General features: G+C 41.7%; 1 protein-coding gene across 1 annotated transcript; it reads left to right on the top strand.

The window, feature by feature from the left end:
- The first annotated feature begins 288 nt into the window (after positions 1-288).
- On the top strand, positions 289-14,031 carry LOC104896634 (protein DETOXIFICATION 14). Its single transcript, XM_010683401.4, has 7 exons — positions 289-622; positions 11,800-12,344; positions 12,545-12,631; positions 12,759-12,815; positions 12,899-13,137; positions 13,268-13,473; positions 13,658-14,031. The coding sequence occupies exons 1-7, from the start codon at positions 365-367 to the stop codon at positions 13,724-13,726; spliced, it is 1,461 nt and encodes a 486-aa protein (XP_010681703.2). The 5' UTR covers positions 289-364; the 3' UTR covers positions 13,727-14,031.
- Positions 14,032-27,793: the final 13,762 nt, after the last annotated feature.

The raw sequence follows: 27,793 nt of genomic DNA, 5'->3' as shown, positions 1-27,793 counted from the left end.
CCGCCACTGTATATATACGTGTATATATATATATATATTTCTGATTCGGAAAATATAAAACTATCTCGTGGCCTTTATTAAAATTATTATTAGTGCAAGAGACTGACGTCACGTCACTGCTGTTAGTATCAGATGTAGTAGTTATGATATATACTTTGACGTGGCTATCTTATTACCAGTTGACTTTGAACTGGAATTGTGAAAGATCAATTAAGGATTCATACATAAATTACATACGTACAGTTCAAAATTTACGTTTAAAAAAGTAATCTAAACATTATATAGTTATATATATGTGATAGATGAAGTAGAGATGAACGTGCGTGGCATTTAGCAGGAGAAAGTTGTAAAAGAAAGATAAAGGATGGAAAAAGGGTTGCTATTGAAGGAGGTAGAAAGAGACGAAGGGTTGAAAAGAAGAATTGAAGTTGTAAGATGGAGAGAAATAGGAGAGGAGATGAAAAGAGTGAGTTGGTTAGCATGTCCAATGGTAGTTGTGATAATGTCTCAATATTTATTACAAGTGATATCCATTATGATGGTTGGTCATCTTGGGGAGCTTTATCTCTCCAGTACCGCTATTGCTGTCTCTCTTTCTGGTGTCACCGGCTTTAGCCTTATGGTAACTTTCAACTCTCTCTTTTGCACTTTTTTAGTACTAAGCTTCTCATGTCGTCAACTAATTTTTCACCTATTTCTTCAACTTAACTTATTTTCACATGCTTATTTTTAATGTATTTGATTTATCTTTGTTACTAAACTTGTTATTTTTGGTACAACATATAAGTTATTGTAATAAGTTGGAAGCAAGAACCGGAAGATTTTCATTTCCAAACCGTTAGAAACAAATTAATTTGTTCATGGAAGGTAGTTTTAGGAAACCAAAGAGAAAATTTGGAAATTTGGAAAAGTTTAAAATATTATACTCGTAATTTGGATAATTTGCACAAAATAGTATCAATTAGAGATATTCCTCTTAAAAATTCATAATGATTAGGAACTTTAGAGTTCCCAATTGAATCATATTCATTCACTTGGCAATGGCTAGAGGTGACACGAAATTAGAGGCTTTGGGTTCAGGTTTTCAGCCTAATTAATAACTGGATTCCCCCAACACGATTTATTTATTAAATCAATTGGCTTAAGGTGGAACTATTTATCCCAAACCCAACATGATAATCCACTTTTTTGTCGTTGTATAACTTCTATTCATTGGTATTGTTCGATCAATTTGGTTTATTTCGATAAGATATTACTAGCTAGTTTAATAAGAAGTGGGTTCATAAACATATAAGGTTGATTTATTTGGTTTATATGTGCACTTGATAAACAGGTTAATATATAGATCAAATAATCCGTTTAATAAACGAATCGGATTAGGATCGAGGGTTGTTGACTTGTTTACTAGCTGTAAATGGCTTAATTCGTATATATATTATTCTCTACTTAATTTTTTTTTTGCCCTCCGTAAGTAGAATTAATTCTAGAGGATTTTTGATTAATCTCGAATATGAACAGTATAAGCTAAATCATGCAACATTTTCGTATTAGAAATGAAAAATTATATGTTGTTTGAAAGATTCGGTTCTAGAACCATGTTTTGCACTCAAGAGTTTTATGCTGAATTTTATGATCCCTTAAACGTTTGGCCGATGTCATACACGCAGGTAACAGAGTCATAATAAAATAAATTATTATGTTGAAAATCATATGGTAATTGTTTCTGCTAAGAAATTGAGGGTGATTACAAATGCTGATGTGTCTGAGAGACTTGATGTAGGCCCCAAGAAGGTATGTCTGAGCTCCGTTCTCCGTACACCAAAATCCGGTAAAACAAGGTTAGCCTGCCCCGGGGGTGGTCCCGGGATCGCCACTCCGACGCTCAAGTCAGTTGATGATTGAGGTATAGAGAGAAAAGGATCAATGCAGAGAGAGATGCTCTCGTTTTTGTAGCTTAGAATTGCCTACCTTTGTCTGATAAGACAATCCCAATTTATAGAGGATAGGAGCCCCAATAAATGAGGGTATTTTGGTCACCTCCAGCTGGTGGAGGATTTGCTTCCCTAGATGTAGGGGTATTTTAGTAACTTTGCCATAGGTGGGCTGGTCCAAGAAATGGGCCCAAACAATTAGCCCCACGCCAAGTAATCGGAGTAGAAATCGCCATTTTAGCTCGGTTGATTGGCGGAATTTTTATGCCGGATCGTAGCGGAGGAAATCTTCTAGCGCTAGGATTAACCAAGCACGGGGGTGCCATGCTGGCCGACCGGATCTTGCTAGGATGGCCGAGTGGCTAGCCGACTGAGTGCCATGCTGGCCGACCGGATCTTGCTAGGATGGCCGAGTGGCTTCCTGTGGCCTAGCTGGCCGACTGGGTGCCATGCTGGCCGACCGGGTCTTGCTAGGATGGCCGAGTGGCTTCCTGTGGCCGAGCTGGCCGACTGGGTGCCATGCTAGCCGACCGGGTCTTGCTAGGATCAACCGAGCAGGTGCTAGGATGGCCGAGTGGCTGAGCGACTTCACGACCCGAGCAACTACGCTGGCCGATCGACTTCACGAGCCGAGCAACTACGCTGGCCGACCGACTTCACGAGCCGAGCAACTATGCTGGCCGAGCGGGTAACATAGTCGAGTGCCTCTAAGGGCCGACCAGCTCCTCTGGTCGAGCGGCTTGACGGGCAGACCGGGTACCCTTGCTGGGTGACTGCACGGGCCGACCCACTCCCCTGGCCGACCGGCTTCATTGGCCGAGCGAGTAATATGGTCGAGCTAATCCCCCTGCCGACCAGGTGCTAGGCTGGTCGACCGGGTGCAAAGCTGGCCGAGATGGTTGGCCGAGCTGATCGAGCGACCTCCCTGGCCGACCATGTGCTAGGTTGGCCGAGCTTGATGGCCGAGTAGCTTCGTAGTCCGACCGGGTGCTTTAACCGTATGCCCGGGCCGAGCAAGTGCCATGACCGAGTGGCGGAGCAGCTCTCGAGCTTTGCTAGCCGAGTCCGATCAGGTGCCCTGGTTGAGAGGCCGAACAGGTGGGACGCCGCTCGGATGAGGGGTTAATGAGCCCCATGCTGTCCGAGTGGGTGTCAATAAGGTACTTAGCTCGAATTTCGCTAAATATGAGAACAGCTCGCCAAAGGAGATGTTGTCTCCTAGTGGCCGAGCGGGTGCCTATGTTATGAAGTACTAAGCTTGAATTTCGCTAAGTATTTGAGTGACGCTCCTCAAAGTGCCGAGGGAGGTGATAGACGCTCTTCGAGATGCCGAGGGAGGTCCTTAGCCATATTTTGGCTAGACGTTTGAGTGACGCTCCACGGAGTGCCAATGGAGGTCATGGACGCTCCTCGAGATAATGCTGAGGCTTCCTTGGGCCGAGTTAGGTGGACGCGGCTCGGATGAGGGGCCAATGAGCCCCATGCTTGTCCGAGCCGGTGCCGTCTCTCGCTAAGTCAATCTGGGACTTAGGAGATTGACCCGACCAAGGAGGGGGACCTCCTTGGGCCGAGTTGGGTGGACGCGGCACAGATGAGGGGCCAATGAGCCCCATGCTTGTCCGAGCCGGTGCCGTCTCTCGCTAAGTCAATCTGGGACTTAGGAGATTGACCCGACCAAGGAGGGGGACCTCATTGGGTCGAGTTGGGTGGACGCGGCTTCGATGAGGGGCCAATGAGCCTCATGCTTGTCCGAGCCGGTGCCGTCTCTCGCTAAGTCAATTTGGGACTTAGGAGATTGACCCGACCAAGGAGGGGGACCTCTTTGGGCCGAGTTGGGTGGACGCGACTCAGATGAGGGGCCAAAGAACCCCGTGCTTGTCCGAGCCGGTGCCGTCTCTCGCTAAGTCAATCTGGGACTTAGGAGATTGACCCGACCAAGGAGGGGGACCTCCTTGGGCCGAGTTGGGTGGACGCGGCTCGGATGAGGGGCCAATGAGCCCCATGCTTGTCCGAGCTGGTGCCTATCAAATACTTGGCTTTGAATTTGGCTAAGTACGAGGCCGACTCGTCAAAGGAGAGGGGGTCTCCTAGTGACCGAGCGACTCGATTTGTTTGCACTTAGCTATTTTCGCTAAGTGGTAGGGTACTCCTGGCATAGCCGAGGAGGTACCGCGAGATATACGCTCGACTCGGGGGGCTAATATGGGCCCCATGTTTCGCCGAGGAGGTCTTGCGACGCTACTCGACTTGCGAGTAGGTCCAGTCGTTGATACTTAGCTATTTTTTGGCTAAGTTGGTTAGGACGCTCCTCTTATGACTGAGGAGGTGCCAATTACGGAGATTCTCGACTCGGGGAAGCTAGGGAGATCCATGCTTCCCGAGGAGGTCTTCTGACGCTACTCAGATCTCGAGCAGGTTCAATTGTTGATACTTAGCCGTTTTTCGACTAAGTTTGTGGGACGCTCCTTTTCTGACTGAGGAGGTGCCCATGATGGAGATTCTCGACTCGGCGAAGCTAGGGAGATCCATGCTTCCCGAGGAGGTCTTCTGACGCTACTCAGATCTCGAGTAGGTTGAATTGTTGATACTTAGCCGTTTTTCGACTAAGTTAGTGGGACGTTCCTTTTCTGACTGAGGAGGTGCCCACGATGGAGGTTCTCGACTCGGGGAAGCTAGGGAGATCCATGCTTCCCGAGGAGGTCTTCTGACACTACTCAGATCCCGAGTAGGTTCAATTGTTGATACTTAGCCGTTTTTCGACTAAATTTGTGGGACGCTCCTTTTCTGACTGAGGAGGTGCCCATGGTGGAGATTCTCGACTCGGGGAAGCTATGGAGATCCATGCTTCCTGAGGTCTTCTGACGCTACTCATATCTCGAGTAGGTTCAATAGTTGATACTTAGCCGTTTTTCGACTAAGTTAGTCGGGGGAGGCATCTCCATATTTGAGTGCCGTGGGAGAAGTTTTTATTCAGGAGATGACGAACATCATCGCACCTTCATCAAGTGTATTCATTTGACCAGCTGAGGCGTTCAAGCAATTTGCCCCATGCTGGATGATCGGATAGGGTAGTATCATTCCTTCCCAAGGCGATCGTCCAGCAGAAAGCGAGAGAGATCCATGTTCCTAGGGGACCCTGCTGGGCCCGAGAGGGGGGGGGGGGACGCCCTGGTGGGGGTTAGGAAGCAACGCCCTCGAACTTTTGTAAAGTATAGTCTGCCCGAGCAGCTCCCTTGGCCGAGATTGTGCCTCGCTTCAAGTTATGTGCAAGACTGAGTGGCCGACCGTGTCCCTGTCCGAGCAGGTATCAGTGATTTACTTAGCCTAAATTTGGCTTAAGTATAAGGGCGGCTCGACGAAGGAGATAGGGTCTCCTATCAGCTGAGCACCTCGACAAAGGAGAGAGAGTGTTCTGTTAGCCACATGTCGTCCGAGTGGGCGCCAATTAAGTACTTGGCTTGAATTTGGCTAAGTATGAGTGACTCAGCGAAGGAGAAGGGGTCTTCTATCAGCCGAGTGGGTCAGATGCCACTTGGATAATTAGGTACTTAGCTTGAATTTGGCTAAGTATGAGTGACTCGGTAAAGGAGAAGGGGTCTCCTACTGACCGAGCGGGTCCGGATATGGAGGATATGGGTCGATTTGAGCCTCACCACTTTGACATCATGAATGTTCTGGTATGCTGTACTTAGCCATTTTCGGCTATTTTAGTGAGATTTCCCCCTCCTGACTGAGGAGGTGTCATGGCGAAATTCTCGCCTTTTGAGTCTCCTTTTGCTCGCCTTTATTGACTTGATAGTCTTAGTTTTGCTGGGCTGAACTGGATGATGCAAGGTTTTTGACAGTGTGCCTTTGAAGTTGAGATAAATTTCTCATAAGTTGAGCAGGCATCCGAGGCCGAGATGCCTCGGCTGAGCAAGCACCCAAAGATGAGTGGGTACATCGAAGGAGCAGGTACCGTTGATGAGTTGGTGCCTTTGATGATGAATAGGCACATCTGGCTGAGCATATTCCTTTCGCCGAGTGGGCACCCAAGGATGAGTGGGTACCTTAAATGAGTAGACATCGTTGATGAGTCGATTTTTTTGATGCATAGGCCCCTCTGGCTGAACTACATCATAAACTTGAGGGTGCCACTTCTTATTCTGGAGAGGTTTTACGGTTCTGAGTCACCACACCCCTTGCTCAGGTCAGTCTTCATGGGTTGTGTTCTTTCATACAACTTGTTCCGAGTGATAACATGCTTTATCCTATTGAGGGTTGACGCGATCCTTCCCTCTATTTAGGCCCTAGCCGGTTAGGCTGACCATCTCAGGAAGGACGAATGATCTTCTCTAGACGAGTGGAGACCATACCCATCCGACTGACTCGAGAGTTTGTTGAAGATGAGATGCAATCAAGGTGACGTTTGTTGAAGCTATGGGCATTGGGTCAGCTACTCATATCTGACCTGATGCTGCGGGATGACCGACTTCGTAGTGGATTCTCCATTGGGGTGGAATCCTCATCATTCGAATAAAGGGATAGCACCATAGGTGCACATGGGATGCTTGAGCTCTCCAGGATCAGTTGGCTTGGGAGCATGTCTTCATGGTTGGGGCCATTGCTGAGCAGCAATGAGGTGATTTTTGTTGAGTAGCAACAAGGTGAATCTTGCTGAGTGGTGGCGAAGTAACTTCTTGTACTTTCCCCACAGACGACGCCAAACTGTTTCTGCTAAGAAATTGAGGGTGATCACAAATGCTGATGTGTGCTGAGAGACTTGATGTAGGCCCCAAGAAGGTATGTCTGAGCTCCGTTCTCCGTACACCGAAATCCTGCAAAACAAGGTTAGCCTACCCGGGGGTGGTCCCGGGATCGCCCCTCCGACGCTCAAGTCAGTTGATGATTGAGGTAGAGAGAGAAAGGGATCAATGTAGAGGGAGATGCTCTCGTTTTTGTAGCTTAGAATTGCCTACCTTTGTCTGATGAGACAACCCCAATTTATAGAGGATAGGAGCGATTTCCACATTACTCAACCGAGGTACTATCAAGTATCAACTACAGCCTACGGATCCCACATTATTGGAAGATTTCGATTTAGTACTACTATCATGTTCATATACAAAATTATGAAAATTTTCTATCTGGTTATTAGTCAAATATTGTAACACCTTGATAATCTATTTTTCAAGATACATTTTCAATATAAAACTTAGAGAATTATTAATGCATTCTCGCTCGTGGGATAACGTATCGGTTTATTCAGAATTTTGTAGCGGAAATAATAATAAATAATTTTGAAAATAAAATTTAGTCAACCAAAAATCAACTCAAAAAGTGAAACCATCATAAAGTCAAAAGTCAACCTCAAAAGTAAAACACTAGTAGAAAAGGTTGATTTCCGTTGGACCTGGGACCCCTATTTGCGTCGGACTTGGGTCTGATGGCACAGGTCTTGATGCAGATGACCTATAACTGATCCGCGTCGTATGCGGAAACGACGCAGATCTTTTAGCTATTTGCGTCGCACATTGTATACGGTGCGACGCAAATTGGTCTACCCAGCCCCACAAACTACAAACTACAGGCTGGATATAAGGGGAATCTACGTCGCACATAGCACGGGGTGCGACGCAAATCAGGCATCTGCGTCGCACCTTGCGCCATGTGCAAGCAAATGACGTTATGTGAAAATTAAAAAATAAAAACGCAGTACCAAAGCATGAATGCTTTAGTACTGCATTCGAGGAAAAAGAAACGAGACAAATATCAAAAAACAAGATCTAACACGTGAACCTAACATCTACCTTGCGTCGATTAAGAAACAAATGACAATAATTAAAAAACGAGATCTAACAAATATTAAGAAACAATTGATAATAATTAAACAAGTGAACCTTAAAAAAAATTTGTCTTGCGTCGATTAAGAAACGAAAAAAATCCAAACAACTATAAAAAATTATTCAGATCTAACATACAACAAAAAACGAAATTAAAAAACTAAACCTAAAAAAAAACCAGATCTAACAAACAGTAATTTCACTAAATATATTTTAAAAAACAATACAAATCGCCAAAAACCTCGTTCTTCTTCAAATCTCGCTCTTCAAATCGCCAAAAACCAGACCTAACAGACAGAAATCTCGTTCTTCTTCAAATCCCGTTCTTCAAATTTCAAAAATAAACATAAATATGGCAAAACAAAGAAATTCATAATAAAATGTGAACTAAAAATACCTGAAAATCGAGAAATCTGAGCACGAAATTCAGAGCCCGCCGTTTAAGTTCGTTTCTCTCTCCTCTTTGTGTTCATGCTCGTCGAAATTGTAGAAGAAAATTGCATGTCTAAGGTTTAACTTCGTGCTTTCTAAATCGCAAATCCGAGAATAAAATCGCAGGAGAAATCAAAACGAAAATTATTTATGACAGACCTTGGAGAGAGAAGAGTTGGAGAGAGAGAGAGAGAGAGATCAGAGGAAACCTTGGAGAGAGAGAGAGAGAGAGGAAACATTGGAGAGAGAGAGGAACCCTTGGAGATACGCGGCTGATTAGGTTTGAGAGTAATAAGAAATTAGGTTTGAGAGAGATGATATAAAACACGGGGTTGGGTTGGGCTTGTAATCTGTGTCGCACCATGGGCTTCATGCAATGCAGATTAAATCTGTTATGTGCATCGCACCATGGGCTTCATGCGACGCACATAGTTGTTTTGCATCGCACGCTAGTTAGATACGACGCACATAGTTCGTCTTATGCCTCGATTCCCTGTTCCATGCTACGCAAATAGGTCTTTTGCGACGTTTGTCCTGTTGTGCGACGCAGATGGTGAGACGCAAATTGTCTGTTTTGTACTAGTGAAAGTCAACTAGAAAATATAAAGTTAACTAGAAAATGTAAAGTCAACACAAGCTCTCCTAATCCCTGAACCCATGATGCATCATATTCAAACCTGTAAACGACGATGCTCTATTGAACCCAAGAGACTGCTCACCAAATAGGTCATCGCATGATCAATAAGGCATAGCCATGATCAAAACATACACAGAGAACACATAATCAACAAAGTTGAGTACTACATAGAAAATAAATATAAAACCTAACATGATACTAGAAACATTAAACATGGATAAATAATGATATGATAATATAGCGGACTACATTTACTAAACTAAACTACACAACTAATAAGTTAATTAATTTAGATGGAATAGTTAATGGAAAGAGTTGTCCAAACTAAACCAGCCTTCAATCTATAAGACGAAGTACGAGCGCGACCCTGTACTCCCCTGACCTATGATATCGAGGAACTTTTTAAATAAAAATAGGACATGATGATAAATCTGGTCCCAAGAAAAGCCACGGGAAACCACCATGTACTCCAGCTCATACTATTCCAACACTTCAGATATGCACAAGTCTAAAGCTATTGCTATTCACTTTCCACTTTAAGTGATTAATAATTTATTTAATTGTTATGACTCACAAGTAGGACAATAATATAATAATCAAAGATACATAAACTTCCATTTTTATCTTAGGATTAGATAAGGTGATCATCAACTTAACAACCCAAGATTAATTTCAATACTAAATCCATAACTTTTATTTGTTGAACCAAGTCAACAACCAACCAACCTTTCATAGGTGAATAACCAACTTACTAAATAATGCCATCAGTACTCATAAATTAATTAAATGATCCAAAAGGAACGACATGATCTAATTCCAACATAATTATTAATCCTTTGTGTGAATTAATAAAATAAAGTTCTCAAATCTCATATGCTTGCATCAATCATCCATACATATTCAATTGAATATAAATCACATATGAACTAAAAATAGTTCCCTATACATGATACTATATAAATCACATGCTTTGAAGACATGATACTAATCCAACCAACACATAGGTATGTACTTACCTTGTGTAGACAAAGTTCGAGGCCACTTTAACAAGCTTAAAAGTCGCCTAAAGAGAATTTTCCGCCAAACTATAATCAACATAACTACAAATCAATACTCTAGAAATTTTTAGCAATATTAAAAGACTTTAAATCCTTTTGAAAAGTGTTTAGAAATCTTTTCCATCATTAAAACTTCAATTATTAATGCCTCCTAGTATAGTACTATTATACAAGCTACTTCCTCCATATCATAATATTTGCAAAACTTTCTTTTTCGGGATGTTTCAAAATATTTGCAACACCTTTTTTAATTTCCTTTTTTAGTAAGTTTAGAATGGTGAAATTACTTTTATACCCTTGCTTTATTTACATACTCTAATCTAAAACAATTAACCTACCTAATCTTTTCTCAAACTACTCCATGATCTTCACTCTCTCACCCCACCACCCCCACCCCACCCCACCCCCACCCCCACCCCACCACAAAAACCCAACCCATTCCCCACCACCTCCACTCTCTCTCGTCCTTCACGCCCTCCCTTTCTTTCCCCCTCCTACCCTCGACACCATTGTCGGACCAGTACCGCTGCGAAGTCGAGCTCCTCCCTCACGCACTCCCTCTCCTTCCCACGCTGCGAATCAACCACCGCTGCGAAGTTGAGCGAAGACGAACGCACGAAGAATGGACGAAGAATAAGACGAACGAACAAAGAAGACTAACCAAGATGCATGTGACCCTTCTGCTTTCTCTGTCCTTTGTTCTCCTTCTTTCTCTCTCCTTCGATCCCCTTCTTCTTCCTTCGTCTTTGATTTGTTTTTAGTTAGATTTATAATTTGGTTAGATTAGATTTTTTTTTATTTGCTTACATAGAAGATGAAGATGGAGAAGATGAAGATCTTGGTAAATTTTTGTGAATTTTCATGAAACGAGAAGATGGTGGTGACAGGATGATTGTGGTGGTTATGATGGTGGTGGCGGGATGGTTGTGGTGGTGGTGTTGGCAGTGGTGTTGGCGGGGTGATTGTGGTGGTGGTGTTGGCAGTGGTGTTTGCGAGGTGGTTGTGGTGGTGATATTGGCGGGGTGGTGGCGGCTGACGGTGGTAGGGTGGTGATGGTGGATGCTAGGTGTTGATGTAATGGATTTATTGTATTATTAATTAATCTAATTACATACCCCTTCCCATTTAATTATACACTATTGAAAAATTATCTTGGAGTCCGCAATTCCAAAAGTGTTGCAAATATTGCGAAATGGAGGAAGTATTAAAAACCCTTAAAACTCATACTTCGATCATAAAAACTCAATCATAAGCATACTTATAAAATTTTCACCAACTTATAATGTAATAAAACCCTTTTCAAACATACTCAAACATAATTAATTCCCAAATCTGATTCAAATTTATGTTCTCCATAATTGCAAATTACCTTCATACTTTTACGTTTTTATTTTTAGTTGTGAACAACTTTCAATTCTAACACTTGTTTATCTATTATTGATATAGTATAGCTAAAACTTCAAATAATGTACTAAATTGTCTTGATCTGACCTTATTATCCTATATGTAATTGACCTACACAAATTGAAATTATATAACCCATTAAAGTGATCACTTTTTTACATGACTATAATATTGTGGAAGTATATTGCTAATTTTTTATTTTGATGGAAGATTTTGATAATTTGTTATCTTTGTCTTTTTTTTTTTGTAAAATTTTTGGTCTTTCCTTTGTTTTAAACCTATTTTTAAGTTATTAAAATTTTAGTTGTTTAAAATGGCAAATATTTGATTGATTGATTGATTACCCATTATTATTTTAAAAATTTTAATAAAATTGATGTAATTAAAAAAGTATGAGTATTATAGTTATTTAATTGGAGGACACCATAACTTCCCTTCACTTATATAATAAAGAATGAGAGAGATAGGTTGGACTTCGGACATTTATTTGTTTGTACATTTGCATTTATACACAGCTAGGGATGGCAAGCGCATTAGAGACAATAAGCGGACAAGCTTATGGAGCACAGCAGTACAAGAAGATAGGAACACAAACATACACAGCCATTTTCTCACTCACATTAGTTTGCATCCCTCTCTCTGTGCTATGGATTTACATGGAGAAAATACTCGTTTTCATAGGCCAAGACCCTTCAATATCACATGAAGCTGGAAAATTCTCGATATACCTTTTGCCTGCTCTCTTTGGTTACGCAATTCTTCAAGCTATTGTTCGTTTCTTCCAATCTCAAAGTTTGGTCATGCCTATGGTTGCAAGCTCCTGCGTCACTTTGTGCCTCCACATACCCATTTGTTGGGCTTTGGTATTCAAATCCGGGCTTCAAAACCTTGGAGCCGCTATTGCAATGGGCATATCATATTGGTTGAATGTACTTTTTCTGGCTTTATACATGAAGTTCTCCTCTTCGTGTGCAGCAACTCGTTCTCCCATCTCTATGGAACTATTTCATGGAATTGGGGAATTCTTCCGCTTTGCTATTCCTTCCGCTGTAATGATTTGGTAAGTTCATTCTTTTTTGCTTCTATGGTGTTATGGACTATGTCAAAGGACCAACTCAACCAAAACCTAAGTTGATGGTTGGAGTCCCAGGAATAGTTTAATACTCTATCATTTTCCCTCATGCGAGAGCCCATTGGACTTGAAGTGTGGATGCAGCACAAGCCTCCCTCATAAATACTCTACTTATTTTGTGCTTGCAGTTTAGAATGGTGGTCATTTGAGTTGTTGATTTTGCTATCAGGCCTTCTACCAAATCCACAACTCGAGACTTCTATTCTTTCTATATGGTAATGCGCTGTATTATCCATCAACAACAGTAATGTTTGCATTTTTGAAATGAGTAAAAGGGGGTAATCTTGTGGTAAAATCTCTGTAACGTGAATGTCATTGGTTTCTTTTTCTGTGAATTAATAGCTTGACAACTTCATCAACTCTCTATGCAATACCTTGTGGAGTTGGAGCTGCTGCAAGGTACGTTCTTGATGAACAAAGTGTAGTTTCTGTAATTCAAGTTTCAGCTTGAGGAGCACTGATGTTTTCTTATTCAAGTACAGCACTAGAGTCTCCAATGAACTTGGGGATGGAACCCCACAGGGAGCTCGTAGAGCTGCTTGTGGAGTTGTGGCGATTGGTATGGCGAATGGTCTAGTTATAAGCTCAGTACTTTTCGCTACACGAAGAGTTTTTGGCTACACTTTCAGCAATGAGAAGGAAGTTGTCAATTATGTCACCGTGATGGCACCTTTGATCTGTGTCAGTGTTATAATAGACAGCCTACAAGGTGTTCTTTCGGGTATGTATTCAACACTTTGCTTTAGCACTCCACATGTATCATTATATATAGGATGTCCGGAAAAAGTTAAAATATTTCCTAAAATAGTACTCCCTCCGTTTCTTTTTAATCCACACACTGTACATATTAGGTGTTGCTAGGGGATGCGGATGGCAACATATAGGTGCTTATGTAAATCTTGGTGCATTCTATATTTTCGGAATTCCTATTGCCGCATTGTTAGGCTTCTGGGTGGACATGAAGGGAAGGGGTCTTTGGATTGGGATTCTCCTTGGTGCTTTTGTGCAGACAACACTTCTAGCTATCATAACAATCAGTACAAATTGGGAAGAGGCGGTATGTCTCCCTCAGCATTTTTATCAACATCTGTTGCTAATTTTTTTCTGTTTTCCTTCAAAGTGTCCACTTAATTTTGGACCCACAATTAACGGACCAGGACCACTAATCTGGTGTGAAGAAAATAAACCCAAATTAGAGATCATCGTTTTCATAGCAGTTTTTTTTATTATTTGTTTTACAGGCAAGAAAAGCATTGCAAAGAATATCCAAAAGTGTAAATGGGGATGAGCAAAGACTATTGATTAATTAACTAGTTTGGATGAGCGAAATACTGCCTACTAAATCACAAGCTTTCAATGACATGACAATAATTGCCTAGTGGAAAGATGGTGCTTCAAGCTGCTTCAAGCTTTGCTTTTCAACGTGAAGAATAGATAATTTTTTTTTTTTTTTTTTTACAGGAAAGAATAGAAAACATTGAATATAGGAAATGATTTTTTTTTTTAAGCAGAGAATTGTATGATGAGAAGTACTCCATCCGTTCTTTTTTTTCTTTTCAATTGTAATCTTGACACTATTTATTATTAAAAAAAGAATCTTCTTAATTTTATTCAATTCACAAGAAAAAATTAAATCATGTAAGGTCTTGTTTGATTCGTCTCAAGTAGTAATTTATTAATATTCAATCATTATAATTTTTACTAATATATAATGTAATATATTTTAGTTTAAAGACATGCATTGGGAAACGTGCACATGATGGTGAAAATGATAAAAAAAAAATGAATTATAATAATTAAACATTTGGGTTAATCGCTCGAATTAATTATAATCCCATTTTTTGATTATTTTGTTAATAATCCAACATTTTAGCATCATCTGCTTATTTTGAACCATGACCTGATAAAACACGTTAGTGACCAATATCATGGGTTAATTCGATATATGTCTTGTTCTAATTCATTCTAATTTAATTAATCAACTTCAATTTTAATTCACTCTAAGTAGAACAAGTAACCACCAACCACATCACCACCACTGCCAAACATTCTCATTTCACCCTACACCACCACCAACCACCACCACCAATCGTCAACACAAAATATTTAAACTGATTACCAACTACCATCTGCCATGTCACCACAACTCACCACCATTACCACAACCACCCACAACCATTCACCATAACTCATCTTTCTCACCACCAACCAATCATTGTCGTCTACCACAACTCACCACCATCACCACCATACACCCAGTGTCATCCACCACAACTCATCACCGTCACTATCATTCACCCACTTTCATCCACAAATAGTCACCACCGTCATTACTAATCACCTACAACCAACCACCAAAACTCACTACCATCGCCACCAACTACCACGTGCCATCCACATCCCACTTTCTTTTGATAATTTGATATGCGAGAACAAAGTTTTTGAAATCGATATTCTAATTTGAGTCGAGAACTATCGTTTAGAATTGATCGTAAAATCGAATCACAGAATCATAAGATTGTAAGAACACGTATAATCAAGATAATGCACTCAATGTTCATTGAATGTACTAAAATTATGAGTTAAAAACTAAAAATTGGAAAAAAAAAAGTTGTTTACCCACTATATTGACAATAACTAACAATATATATCTATTATTTTCTATGTTAGCATGATTTAAATTTGTGAGTTTTTCGTTAGTCAAAAGTAATGTATAGTACTGTCTAGAATCGGAATTGAATTGTCTACCATATTTGAATCATAAAATCGTAAGATTTTAATATTTGAATCATGATTTTAATAACTTTGTGCAAGAACATACATGACACTTCATTTAGCTTTTGTTGTTTCTATGGGTTATTTCTATAAATTAACGAAATTAGCATTTTATAACCCACGAAAACTTATCAATAAGAGCAGAATTTTTACTAGTCGCGAATATATCCCCATACTAGAGAGTTGAAAGTGAAGTGAGACTTCCAAACAAAATTATGCTCTAAGAAATCGTTTGTTTGAATGCAGGAGATATATATCTCTATTATATAAGGGAAGGTTGGAGCTATGGTGTCCCCCTATTAATTTACTTAAACCCATTGGTAAACTGAGTACTATTTAAAAAAGGGGGAAATCAAAGTCAATTAAAATCAAATGTAGCATTAAAAAGTTAAATTCATAATCGAAGACAATAAAAAAAAACATTGATAATTGAGCCACCAAAAAAAAACACTGGCTATAAAATTTAGTACATTTATGTTGAAAAAAGTAAAAGAGAATATTGAATCAATCAAATATTTTATCAATCAATTCACAAACACAATAAAAAAAGGAAAATTCATTTAATTAACAAAGTGAAATGATTTATTTAATACAAAATGCTATGTTAATACAACATAGAAATCCTAAATAAATTCACTTAACGTTCTTTTATCCTTCATTAAGTTTAATTTTAAAAACCTAAATGAAGAATAAGTAAAAAATAAATTCTACAATTATTACATTAATTTTGGTCATTTGATCATGGGAGATCTTTCTTATTTACACTTCAACGTCATAATCCACGCTCCCGAACGGCTGGTTTAATGCCTTATTAAGCTCCTTCCTTATTTAGCAAAACCATTACTGCATAATTGCTAGCTCTAGCCTCATGTTCTCTGTCATGTTTTCACGCCATAGTTGCTACGTCATCATGTCAAATGTCACTATGTCATCATGTCATCATGTCAATGTCGTTGGCAAAAACTCAGGCATAACAGTTTGCCTCCAATTGTTGAATCGCGGTAACACAAAATCCATGAGACAATTGTTAAAAATTTAAAAATCAAATGAAATACGTTCTAAGTTACCAAGATATTTTAGCAAAAATCATAGAAAGAATCTCACTCGTCAATTATAGAGAATATCCTTCGGAGAAACATAAGGAAGGAAAATTCATTTAGGCGGTTATGTTAGGCAACCCAATGGTCTCAAAAAATGAAAAAGGCAGTTTTCTTTTTTTTAAATAGCTGTTTAATTCTAACCGTTGGCACAATGTCATGATTGCTCTTGATGACATAAATATCGTGGGCGGTTAAGGATTTTAATTTTACCAAATATTTCTCTCTATTTAAGTAAGATAGTTTCCATAACTCCCCTTATTCTCTCCGTCGAAAAATCGATCACTGATACCAGGTAATTTCATACTTTTCGTTCGTTAATTCCTTTAATTTCGCGCTGTTTTCTTTTCTTTTCCAATTGCACTTATGGCACCTAGCAGACGTAGCATTAGGACATTCGTAAAAAATCAAGAAAAATCGAGAGGGAAAGAGAAAGTCGTGGAACAAAGAAGTGAGAATGAAGACGAACTGTCAACGATGTCAGAAGAAGACATGCTAAGGTTTTTAGACTTAGGGAATTTGCCCGAAAGTACTGTCATTAGGAATGCCGAGTCTGACGAACCACCAAAAACATGTCCCCCCAAATGGGTGGTGCTCTATGAGTACCCCTTCAAAATAGGCCTGAGACTTCCCTTCACCCCCATAGCAAGAGACCTGATGCAAATTTACCAGATCAGCCCTGGGCAAATTATGCCCCAAGTCTGGCGGATTCTTAGCGTCATCGACAGGGTGACAGCGTCATGGGAAGAAGCCTTCAAACTTCACGACCTACTGTTGTATTATGAAATTAGGGTCAAGGCAAAAAAATAGAATAGCCCTACATGCAAAAGTAAGGTTAGAACCTATGGTTGGGGGAGTTCAGTCGAATGACAGAGGTTGGAAAAACAGATTTGTGTTTGTGAAGAGGTCGTCGCTAGGGGAAGCTTGGACGTCTTTAGTTTGCGGCTGGAATGCCGAAGGTGTGTTTATTTTCAGTCTTTTAACATTCGTTTCGCGTCGTTAACACTACTCTTACATCGTTTCTACTGCAAGTCTTAACCCTAAACTACTGTCGCATCGCGACGAGTCTTAGAGTCTTTGTGACAAATTTTTGAAAGTACCAGAAGAAGACAGGCAGTTCAGAAGAATCCTATTTGCTTCTCAAGACAGTTGTTCATCTATGGCATCTGGTTAGTTTATCTACTCCATCTGTTTTTGGGTAGGATTTTTACCAGAAAAAATTTCACGTTACTAACTTAGACGCTACTGGACAGGTTCATCACAATCGCGCCCTAGGGGGAGTCTAGACAGCCAAGCATTGGCTGAAATGCTGCATAAACGCAAGAGGGAGTCCTCTGTTGACGCTGTGTCCCTGTCGATAGCGTCGACAAAGAAGGACACAACGGTCGTCGTCCACTTGGACGATGAGCAAGATGTTGCGTCTAAGACGCCCAGAACTGATTTTCTGGCCCCTCCAGACAAGAGTGGGCCTTCTTACACTGTGACCGTCCCTAACGACTTTATGTCGTTGGAGAGGTCCATATGGCCTGAGGCTGACAGGTTCCTTTTTCCCAGCGCTATGGAAAGGATCAAGGATCACACTCTTCCTCGCATGGTGTCGGATGGACTAGAGCTCCTATTCCTAGTATAGACACTCACTTTACTTTGAGACACTATGCTATTATGACAATGACTTATGACTGCCAAATGACACACATTCTCTCTTTCTCTATGCAGTCCTCTCAACATCTCCTTATGGAAAAGAGGGAGATCTCGTCCCTGCTGAAGGGTCACTTGACCATGAAGCAAAGGATGGAGAAGGCTGAATCGGACGCGAAGTCCAAAGGCACTGAAGCGGAGTCTTACAAGAAATCTATGGAGGACATTGAGGTAACCCTAAAGAAAAATGGAGAAGAGATGGAGGAAAGAGAAGAAGCAACCAAGTTGGAAGAATCCTCGCGTCGGGAGATCGAGACTCTCCAAGCGAGTGTTGACGCACAGAAGAATGAGTTGGACCTTCTTAAGGCCGAAGTGACGACCAGGGTCAGGGCTAAGCTGATGTACCAGTTCCTAATGAAAAAGACGTGTCGTGGATGCCACAGAAGGATATCGACCTGTATCTTAAGTATATGGGTTCGATGAAGGATCTGATGGACGAAGAAGACTTGGCTGCGACGGCAGACTCTTCATTAAAGGTGGATGAGAACGCCCCGTCTTGCGCCGGATTCATTGCGTCGGATGTGCCACCTGACCCTGAGACTGAAAAGGAAGCCCCAGCCGTTACTTTGCCAGCTGTAGCGTCAACGGAGAAGGAAGCTGACGAGGCCCCTGTCGCTTAGCTCTTAATCATTCTAAATTATGTCCCTTGTTTCTTGAACTTTAATCAAACCTTGTTTTGGGTCACTTAAGGGAGTGACTATTTGTTTTGTACTTTTTGGGTCACATACGGGGGTGATCATAACTTTTAACGTTTGAACCTTTGGGTCGCCCATGGGGGTGACCATTACTTTGATGACTGTGCTTTTGAACCTTAGCAAAGTTAATCTTATATTTTCACTTTGTGTCTTATGCAAGTGTCTTAGTCGTTATTCTGACGTTTTTAGAGGATAGTCAGACGCTTAGTAAGCCATCCTTGGTCGTTCAGACGTAACGTTTGGACTTATTAACTTAGAATACACATAGGAAATATATAGATACTTACGTGCGTGTGTCAAAAAAATAGATGAAGTGTCGCAAGCAGTTGTGACTTTGAAATGACTGTGCCCCTGCTGTAACGTTAGCTGGGGTAGAGGTAGACCAAAAGACTTTAAATAGTGAGAACCATGATCTCTCGTTTTATTATATAGTAGGATGCAAGTCTACTTGTCGCCTTGTAAAGGTCGTCGCGACGTTATTAGGACGGATGGGAGTAACTTCTCTGAAAGTCAACAACACACAGTGAGAGAACACTAAGGTCGCTAAAAATTAGCGATGCGGATACAATAGCAATATCATCTACTTCTTACACAATGATGGGAAAACAAAATACATCACTTAACTTAGAAGAAGTATCGTTTGAGGTGTGTAGCGTTCATACTGCGTGGCACGGAGCTTCCGTCGCGTCGGACCAATTGGTAGCCTCCATTGCCTACTACCTTACTAATTTGGTATGGTCCTTCCCACTTAGGCCCTAGCTTACCAGCGTTAGCTTCTTGTGTGTTCTGAAATGCTTTTCTTAGGACCCAATCACCTTCAACGAAGGATCTAGCTTAGACGTTTTTGTTGAAACTCCTTGCGACTATTTGCTGCTGAGCCGCCATGCGTACCAATGCTGCGTCGCGCAACTCTTCAATGGTGTCCAAGTCGTTCACGAGCTCATCACAGTTCTGTCGCTCCGTCGCTAGACCACATCTCGCAGTCAGGGCATTCACTTCAGAAGGCAAGACAGCTTCACACCCATATACTAGTGAGAACAGTGTTTGTCCTGTCGCAATGCGCATTGTCGTGTGATTAGCCCATAAGATGGAAGGCAGCGCCTCTGCCCATTTACACTTCTTGGTTGTGAGTCGTTTCTTCAAAGTGTCAATAATCGTCTTATTACTAGACTTCGCCTGTCCGTTGGCTTGCGGTTACCTTGGCGTTGACGTTAATAATGTTATGTTCCACTCGTCACAGAAATGTCTTGTCTCGTTGCTGATAAATCGCGACCCATTGTCGCATATTATTTCGGACGGGACACTAAACCTGCAGATAATGTTAGTATATATAAAAGAAATTACTTCCTTGTCACGTACCTGTTGGAAAGAACCTGCTTCTATCCACTTAGAAAATTAATCGGTTAGTGCCAACATAAAGATCTTCTAGCCTGGGGCTGGAGGCAACTTGCCCACTATGTCCATGCCCCATTTCATGAAAGGCCAAGGTGTTAAAGTAGGGTGCGTGCAAAATTTCGCAAGGTTTATGCGTCATACCTGCGAGCCGTTGACAGCTATCGCACTTAGCCACATACCTTATCGCGTCTTTCTTCATTGAGGGCCAATAGTATCCCATGCGCAACGCTCTATTGGACAAGCTACGCCCTCCTGAGTGATTTCCACATGTCCCTTCATGCATGTCCTCCAGGACTTGTTCCCACTGATCTTTTTCCAAACAACGCAGATAGGGCCCTGCAGCAGATTTCTTGAATAGCACTCCTTGGATGAGTACATACCGGAACGCTTTGAACCGAATCCTGCGCGCCTCTGCCTTGTCTGCTGGAAGCACGTCGTTAGCAAGATAGTCATAAAGCGATTTTGTCCAACTGACACTTACCTCCTCAACATCAGGGTTGCTCGTAGCCACTAGGTTACTGATACTACCAACAACCTTTTGGGTGTCTTGAGGTTGTTCGGTCGTTGCTGCAATGGTGTCTTCAACATTCTTAGCGACTGCGGGATTTGCCAGATGAACTATAGGGACGGAAGTAAACGAAATGTCCCTTAAAGAGGATCCGAGATTGGCCAACGCATCCGCCTGCATATTCTGGTCCCTTGGTATCTCGTATTTCTTGCGACAACGTCGCTCCGATTCGAACGACACGATCGGGGATGGACGGATCGAGCATCATTTCATCCACGTCCTGCTCACTGGGCGCGTCGGGCGTTGATCCATCCTTTAGTTGCTAGATGGCCGCTTTCGGCGGCTTGAGCGACGAGCTGTAGCATTCTCTCAACGATTTCTGCTCGCCCTTTATTTCTTGAACCCCCCACTTGGTTGGGAACTTCAGCGTCAGATGATAAGTTGACGGGACAGTCTTCATCTTATGTATCCACGGGGTGCCAAGGATGATGTTGTATGCCGACGGGCAGTCCACGACGTAGAATCTTGTTGGCAAGTTGACACCTTTGGCTAACGTTGGCAACGTCATCTCTCCGACAGTGTGTTGTGCTTCTCCACTGAATCCAACTAAAACAGTAGATTTTTTAGTAATATCTTTATCACACAATCCCACACCCTCAAGGGCACTTCTGAATATGATATTGGCTGAGCTGCCCCCATCGACTAGCACTCGCTTTAACAAGCAATTACTGACTGTCAAGGATATGACTAGTCCATCATGATGTTCTACGTCGCAGACGTCGTCGTTATGGCCATGATCATGATGGAACTGGCACCACCTTGTCTGATCTTTTTGCGCCTCCGGTCGGTCCCTCTTCTTTGGCCAACGGATGGGTGCTCCGATTTTGGTCAAGGCATTTTCGACGCCTTCGACATCGACGGAGAATCCATAGGAGTCTAGATCTAGGAAGGTTGGCGACTCCGTCCTTGCTTCATTACCTGCATTATCGACAACGTTAGTAACATTGTTTACCTGATTCGAGCGACCATACGGGTGGTTTCGCCAATTATTCTTTTTGGGGACAAAAGCCTTTCGGTCGCTGGTGGTTTCCGGTGCACGACGCGTCGATATGGTGTTGAGGATGGCATCGTCTTCTTCCAGTCTCATTTAGGCCAACGCTCGTGACTTGACTTCCTCGAACGTTTGGCACGAGTATTTCGTCAGACGGTTGTATAGTTTTGATCACAGAATTAGTCCTTTCCTGAAACATTCAATAGCAGTCTTAGTGTCAAGATCTTTAATGTTAATCATTTCTTTATTAAAGCGATTATAATAATCGCGGACAGATTCTTTAGGTCCTTGGACGATGCCATATAGGTCGCTCGCCTGCTTCTCTAGGCTACGACTGCCTTCAAACTTCTCATAGAACTTGTTGACTAGGGTGGAAAAATTGTCGATGCTTCCTGGCTTGAGGGATCCGAGCCATTTGAGAGTGGGGCCGGTGAGCGTGGCTCCAAAGGACTTGCACATACAAGCTTCTACCAAATGCCAAGGAATTGACGCTTGCCACATCCGCTGCTTGTACTGGGCGACATGCTCGCCTGGATCAGTCGAACCGTCGTAATTAGCAGCGAGGGTAGGCAGGTTGAGCTTTTTGGGGAGCACAGCTCTCGCGATCCTTTCTATGAACGGCGATTCTGCATAACCGTCCGGATTCTCCACGATGCTTGGCGTCTGGGCCCCAGGGAGTTGGGACATGAGCTTCATTAAGCGCCTATTTTGCTTTTCAATTTGGATCATGCGCTTTGCCATAAGATTTGCTTCTCCTTCGTCTTGATCGTTCTCTTAATTATTCAATGGTTCTTCGCCCTCAGGATCTTCATCGTTTTCAGGCTCTTCTTCGTCTGACTCAGAGAAGTCCCTCATGTAGGGGATGTCGTTCAAATTAGCGCGACGTCGGACCTTCGAAACTCTGGATGATGCTAACTCCTCTTGCAATTTCTGGATTCTTTCCTGCGATGTCGTGAAGTCGGTAGCTAGCCGCTCATTAGCTTGCGTCATTTCGAGCATTTTTGCTCTCATTTGTTCATATTGCCTCTGCATTTCCTCGGGGTAAGGTGTTTCTCCCATTTGATGGATTTTGAACAGTAGTTGGTCTGGTTATGCCCCACGGTGGGCGCCAAATTGTTTATGCTAAAATTTATCTCTTACGACGAAATTAAAGTTTTGGACGATTCAACCAGATTATGTCTAAGATAATGCGATGAATGAATGCAATGGGGATCAAAGGGGATGAACACATAAAGATGGTGACGTGGAAAACCCCAATGAAGATGGGTAAAAACCGCGGGTGGATGGAGATCCACCAATCTACTATGGTTGACTGTCTTTCTTGGCAAGTGACAATCGTTACAGAATATCTTTCCCCTTGGCTTAATTCTAGTAATGTTGCATAATCCTTAACTAATGATCCTTACTTCTCTTTTGTATGCCTCTTTTTTTCCCTTTGCCTTTTTCCAACGAGGATCTTAATAAATTCTACAATTATTACATTAATTTCGGTCCTTTGATCATGGGAGATCTTTCTTATTTACACTTCAACGTCATAATCCACGCTCCCTAACGGCTGATTTAATGCCTTATTGAGCTCCTTCTTTATTTAGCAAAACCGTTACTGCATAATTGCTAGCTCTAGCCTCATGTCCTCTGTCATGTCTTCACGCTATAGTTGCTACGTCATCATGTCAAATGTCACTATGTCATCATGTCAATGTCGTCCTGCAAGAACTCAGCCATAACATTACCCATATGGTGTTATTGCCTCCCCGACTCCTAGTTAAGGCTACAACGAAGTCCATGGATATCGAATCCCACTTCCATGTTGGAATATCTAGAGGTTAAATCTTTCCTTGAGGTCTCTTATGTTCACTTATGACTTTCTAACACGTTCGACATTTGAAAACAAACTCAGCTACTGCCCTCTCCATCCCAGGCCACCAAAACATCTTCTTGAGGTTCTTATACAACTTATCCCCCCCTGGGTGGATAGAATAATTCGTGTTATAACCCTCACTCATTATCTTTTATTTCAACTCCTCACATCTTTGTGGTGCACACCACCTACCCTTATAGCGTATACCCCCATCTTCATGGATTTCAAACCCTTTTGCTTTGCCCTCTTTAAGCTTTGCTTTGACTCGCTCAACTTTCACATCCCCAAGATGATTCTCTCTTATTTCATCTAGGAAGTTGGGCCGGATGGTTAGGGCACTCAACAACCTTTCTACTTCCCCTTCATGAACCACCTTCTATTTGGAGTTTAGAAAATTCCTCACAAAGTTTGTCGGCAACCACCAAGATATTCAGGTTATGGCTAGATTTACAACTTAACGCATCAGCAACAACATTTGTATGTCTAAGTCATAGTCCTTATTGAGCTCTAACCACCCGCCCTGCCTCATATTAAGGTCTTTCTAGATGAAGATGTATTTGAGGCTTTTATGATCGGTGAAGATTCGACAGGTCACCCCGTAAAGTTAATGTCTCCAAATTTTCAAGGCAAATACAATTACAGCCAATTCTAGGTCGTGTGTCGGGTAGTTAACTTCATATGATTTCAGTTGTCGAGACGCGTAGGCTATGACCTTCCCATTTTGCATAAGAACACAACCTAATCCATTTTTTGACGCATCAATATAAATATCATATCCCTCATTCCCGATAGGCAAGGTTAGGACAGGTGCTGAAGTTAATCTCTCTTCGAGTGTTTGAAAAGCTTTCTCACTGTCCTCATTCCAATTAAACGTACAATCCTTCTTCATTAAGTTGGTCATGGGCTTTGCTATTTGGAAAGTCTTTCACAAACCTCCTATAATAACCGCTAAACCAAGAAACTTCTATATCGTGACATTCTTTGGGTAGGCCATTCACTCACACTTTATCTTTGCAGGATCTACTGGCACACCTTCCTTGGAGACGAAATGACCCAAAAATGACACTCTTTCCAACCAAAATTCACACTTCGAAAACTTGGCATATAGTTTGTTGTCCCTAAGTGTCTGTAAAATAACCCTCAAATGACCCTCATGTTCCTCCTTGCTCCTTAGAATAGATCAGTATATCGTCTATGAACACAAGACAAATTTATCGAGGTAGGGTCGAAAAATCCTATTTGTAGGTCCATGAATATCAGGTGCATTGGTTAACCCAAAAGGCATGACAGTAAACTCATAGTGTCAATATCTAGTCCTGAAGGCAGTCTTAGGTATATCTTGATCAACAATCCTCAATCGATGGTAACCTAACCTTAAGTCTATTTTGGAGAAATCCCTGCACCCTGAAGTTGTCAAACAAGTCATCAATCCTAGGTAATGGTATTTTTTTTCACAGTGACATTGTTCAACTCACGTAGTCTATACACAACCTCAAACTACCATCCTTCTTTTCACAAATAAGACGGGAGCTCCCCATGGTGACATACTAGGTATAATATACCCCTTCTCGAGTAGTTCTTCCAACTGGTTTTACAACTCGTTTATTTCTACTGGAGCCATTCGATATGGGGCTTTAGAGATAGGTCCAGTCCCTAGTACTAGGTCGACAGTGAACTCTACATTTCTCCTTGGAGGCATACCAAGTATTTCTTTAGGAAAAACATCCTGGAACTCTCTGACTATAGGCACATCCTCAGGTCTCAATGGATCATCCTCAACCCTTCTCACCGAACACATAAATAAAGGCCATCCTTTCTCTATATAGCCCTTAAGTTGCAAGGCATTGATTACTTTAATTTCAGGTTCTCGAAGTACTCTCCTATATGACACCCTTTTTTCTCGAAGGATCTCTTAGTTCCACCTTCTGTGCATCACAATCTATCTTAGCCATGTACTTCCCAAGCCAATCCATTCCCAAAATGACGTCTAGGTTCGATAACTCAAACTCTATTAGATCGGAAGGAAAGAAGCCCTCCCCTATTTTCAGCGACACTTTTAGGAATTTCTTAGAGCAATTAACAGTCTCCCCGATGGAATAACTATAGGCATAGAAATTGACTCGAACTCAACCAATGGTAGAGTTCTAACAGTTGTATGGGCAATAAAAGACAAAGATGCTCCAGAATCGAACAATACTTTAACAGGAGTAGAGTTGATAGAAAAAGTACCGGTGACAACATCCCTACGAGCCTCCTCGCTAGTTGTCATCATATACAGCTTCCCCTTGCCCTTATTATCATGGTTATTGGTCACATGGTTCCCGTTGGATACCTGATTGTTGGTGTTGATTGGTGGCTTGGAGTAATTAGAGTTTCCATTGTATGTATTTCCACCATTTCCATTCTCATTCCCAGGTTTGTCTCCATAGTTCCCTTTCTTTTGACCATTAGGGTTAGCTTTATTCTTCGAGTAACATTCATATGCTCTATGCCCCAATTTCCCGCATTCAAGACACTCCACCTTATTACCCTCACAATCTCTCCCAGGATGGTTCTTTGGGCACCTCCTACACCTCTACACACGCTCAGGTCTGCGGTTGTTGGTGTTGTTGTTGCGGTTATTGTTGTTGGGGTGAGTGTTGTTGTTATTGGGTCCCTTACCGAAGTTTCTTTGGGAGTTTTAGTGGTTTGGGTTCCCATGATGTTTCTTTTCAAACCTTTGAACCTTAGGGTTTGGATTCTCCTTCCGTTTATTTCTCACCCTGCTTACCCCCTTCCTCTCGTTTTCTTATGGCATATAGATGAGCAGCTTTGCTAAACACATGGTCTAAAGAGTTGAAGGTATCTCCCCCAGTCTTCCTTTCAGGTTAAGGGTAAGTCCTAGTTTGAAACGTGAGGCCTTAGCTTCCTTAGTAAGGGTAATATCAGGAGCAAGTCTCATTAGCTCAATGAATTTACGGTAGTACTCCTCAACAGACATGCTCCCTTGTTCTAACATCATAAACTCCTAGGCTTTTTGCTTTTTGAGGTATGGGGGTAATACTTGTACCTTAAGGCCTTCTTGAAAGTTTCCCACCAATAACCAGGCTGTTTTAAGAGGTTGTCCTTAGCTTGGGTCCACCAGAAATGGGCATCTCCCTATAGGTAGTAGCTAGCTAAGGGCACAGTCTTGTCCTCTGGGTAGGATAGGGTGAAGAAAAGCTTGTCGAACTCCCTAACCCAATTCTCCATTTCCTCGGGTCCCCCTTTCCCATTCAATATTGGTGGGTTCCTACGGGCAACCTTTTCAGGCAACTCCCCATCACGGTTATGACCTTGGGCTAGGTTAGCTGTAATTTGCACTAGGTCACGTATTGATTGCTCGCCATTCAGAGGGGTCTCATGTATGCCTCCCGACCGAACCATTCTCCCCTGAAAATAATGTAATAGCTATCTCATACACGTTTTGTAACACCCCCAAAATCCATACACGTCTAAACTATGTCGCATCTATTCGAGAGTGTTACCGTTGCGGTGAAACGCAAAGGCTTACTGAAATAAAATATTTGACTTAAATCATTACCATGAAAACTAAACTGCAGTGAAAATAAAGATGTAACTACAACTCGGGAATCATCAACGACCGCTTTTTATTTAAACCATAACTAAATAAACTATAATAGTTCTATAATATTTAACCAAAACGCTTTAAAAGTTTAAAGACTAGAAAATATCCCCCCGTATGCTCAATCTCATGCAGCAACACCAGCACACCTAGTCTGCTCCCCATTGTAGCATCAATGGTTCATCACAGGTCAACAAACAACATAATAACAAACAATCAGCTATGCTGAGTAAATAGTAAAACATTGAGATAATAGCATAAACATAAACAAAACAATAAGAATCGTTCCTAGACATGATACTACAATAGTATTACATTCATTACTTTTTATATAGTTGGCAGCGAACGGGCACCTCATCTTACTAGAATCATACGGGTCACTATATCCTTAATAGACAACTTTGTCTATTAGATGAAATGCAAATACGGTTTCGTTCCGTCCCACCTCCATCACCTTAGTATGCATACCCCCATGATCGTACGGAACCTTCCGCCTACTTGAGTTATCAAAATTCATAAGGACATTATTGTCGTCACAGTAGGCCTGCGCGGGAGTGTAGAACAAGTCCCACACTCCCTCCATTATTCATCACTTGTAGGGAATCCAACTACAAGTTTTTTGCCAAAATCCTTTCTTAGTATTATCCAATCACACTACATTAAACATATAATCATTTAATGTTATTTCTCAGA

The sequence above is a fragment of the Beta vulgaris genome, chromosome 6 (assembly GCF_026745355.1).
Source record: "Beta vulgaris subsp. vulgaris cultivar EL10 chromosome 6, EL10.2, whole genome shotgun sequence".
Classification (NCBI taxonomy): Eukaryota; Viridiplantae; Streptophyta; class Magnoliopsida; order Caryophyllales; family Amaranthaceae; genus Beta; species Beta vulgaris.
This window is presented reverse-complemented; position numbering and strand designations above follow the sequence as displayed.